The sequence below is a fragment of the Bipolaris oryzae genome (genome assembly GCF_000523455.1).
Source record: "Bipolaris oryzae ATCC 44560 unplaced genomic scaffold scaffold_254, whole genome shotgun sequence".
Classification (NCBI taxonomy): Eukaryota; Fungi; Ascomycota; class Dothideomycetes; order Pleosporales; family Pleosporaceae; genus Bipolaris; species Bipolaris oryzae.
In genome coordinates, this window is record NW_006911530.1 from 26,847 (window position 1) to 27,920 (window position 1,074).

The following is a 1,074-nucleotide window of genomic DNA, read 5'->3' on the forward strand; positions in this document are numbered from 1 at the left end:
CGAACATTCGCCAACATGCACTTTTGAATGAGCTGCCTAGTGTTACAGCTCATGATGAATCTGGGAACAAGGTTGATCGTTACTCTTGATTGAAAAACATTCGTTAACTATCTACGGAAGAACATAGATGATTTATATGTTGCATTATGAATCGCTGGGAAGAGGCTAGAGATAGCCTTTCCCGTACTTGACGTCTCCGCCCATGCTTAGCAGCCGTTGGCGCAGTTCGTTCCACCGTTGCATGTCTATAGAAATATTAGCAAACCACTCATCCAAGCATTCAAGAGGGACAAAAACTTACAGCTTTGCAGGCGTACCATTCATTTCCGTCAGTGCAGCAGCCAGCAGCTATAGGACAGTAGGTCCAGCTGGTCTCTGTACTAGCCCGCTTAGGAACAGGGGCCTTGTCAGTCCTGAATTTCTCAGACCTGTTCCTGCATTCCTAAGATTCACAGAATTAGCCTCTAGTAAATGCATGTTTTGGGAGAAGAGTACTCACCCAAGAGGCTTCGGCAACGGCGGCCATGAGGAGTACGAGGGTTTGGACCTTCATGATGATTGGATTTGGTGGTTGGGGAATGAGATTGGTGTGATTGTCTTGTGGAGTTTGAAGTGCTGGATGAAGAGTAAAGAAAGGAATAGGCCTTGGATGAAGGCCTTCTTATGGTTGTTTAGCAAAAGACTAACTAACCACAAAGAGTAGGATCTCTTCTGTTAGTAATGGGTTGGTTAGCAGTGCCTATGAGTCGGGTTCGGCCCTACTATGAATTGATGGATGAATTAGTTTACATGTGGCCGTGTTTCCCTAGGGCTTACAGGGCCGATCCTCGCACTGGACCCCTGTTTTCAGAGTACGGCTTCATACGGCTAAAACAAATTAGCTAGCTCGAGCGTCACTATGTACATGGTGGTGCGGCCGATTAAAACAGAGGAGGTGTACATGAACATAGGGGCCTCGATCACTTTGAAGCTAGCCAAGAATAACGTGACGGATAAGCGAGTCGGTCAGGCAAGCGAGTCGGTCACCCTACCAACTTTGCGCACCTCTGCGGGCATATATCTCAACAACACAAT

General features: G+C 47.0%; 1 protein-coding gene across 1 annotated transcript; it reads right to left on the bottom strand.

Moving 5' to 3' along the window:
* Window positions 1–280: 280 nt before the first annotated feature.
* On the bottom strand, window positions 281–553 carry COCMIDRAFT_109025 (uncharacterized protein; the record flags this gene model as incomplete). The annotated part of the gene is made up of 2 exons (XM_007694940.1): window positions 281–442; window positions 500–553. The coding sequence occupies 2 exons, from the start codon at window positions 551–553 to the stop codon at window positions 281–283; spliced, it is 216 nt and encodes a 71-aa protein (XP_007693130.1).
* Between the last annotated feature and the right edge of the window lie 521 nt (window positions 554–1,074).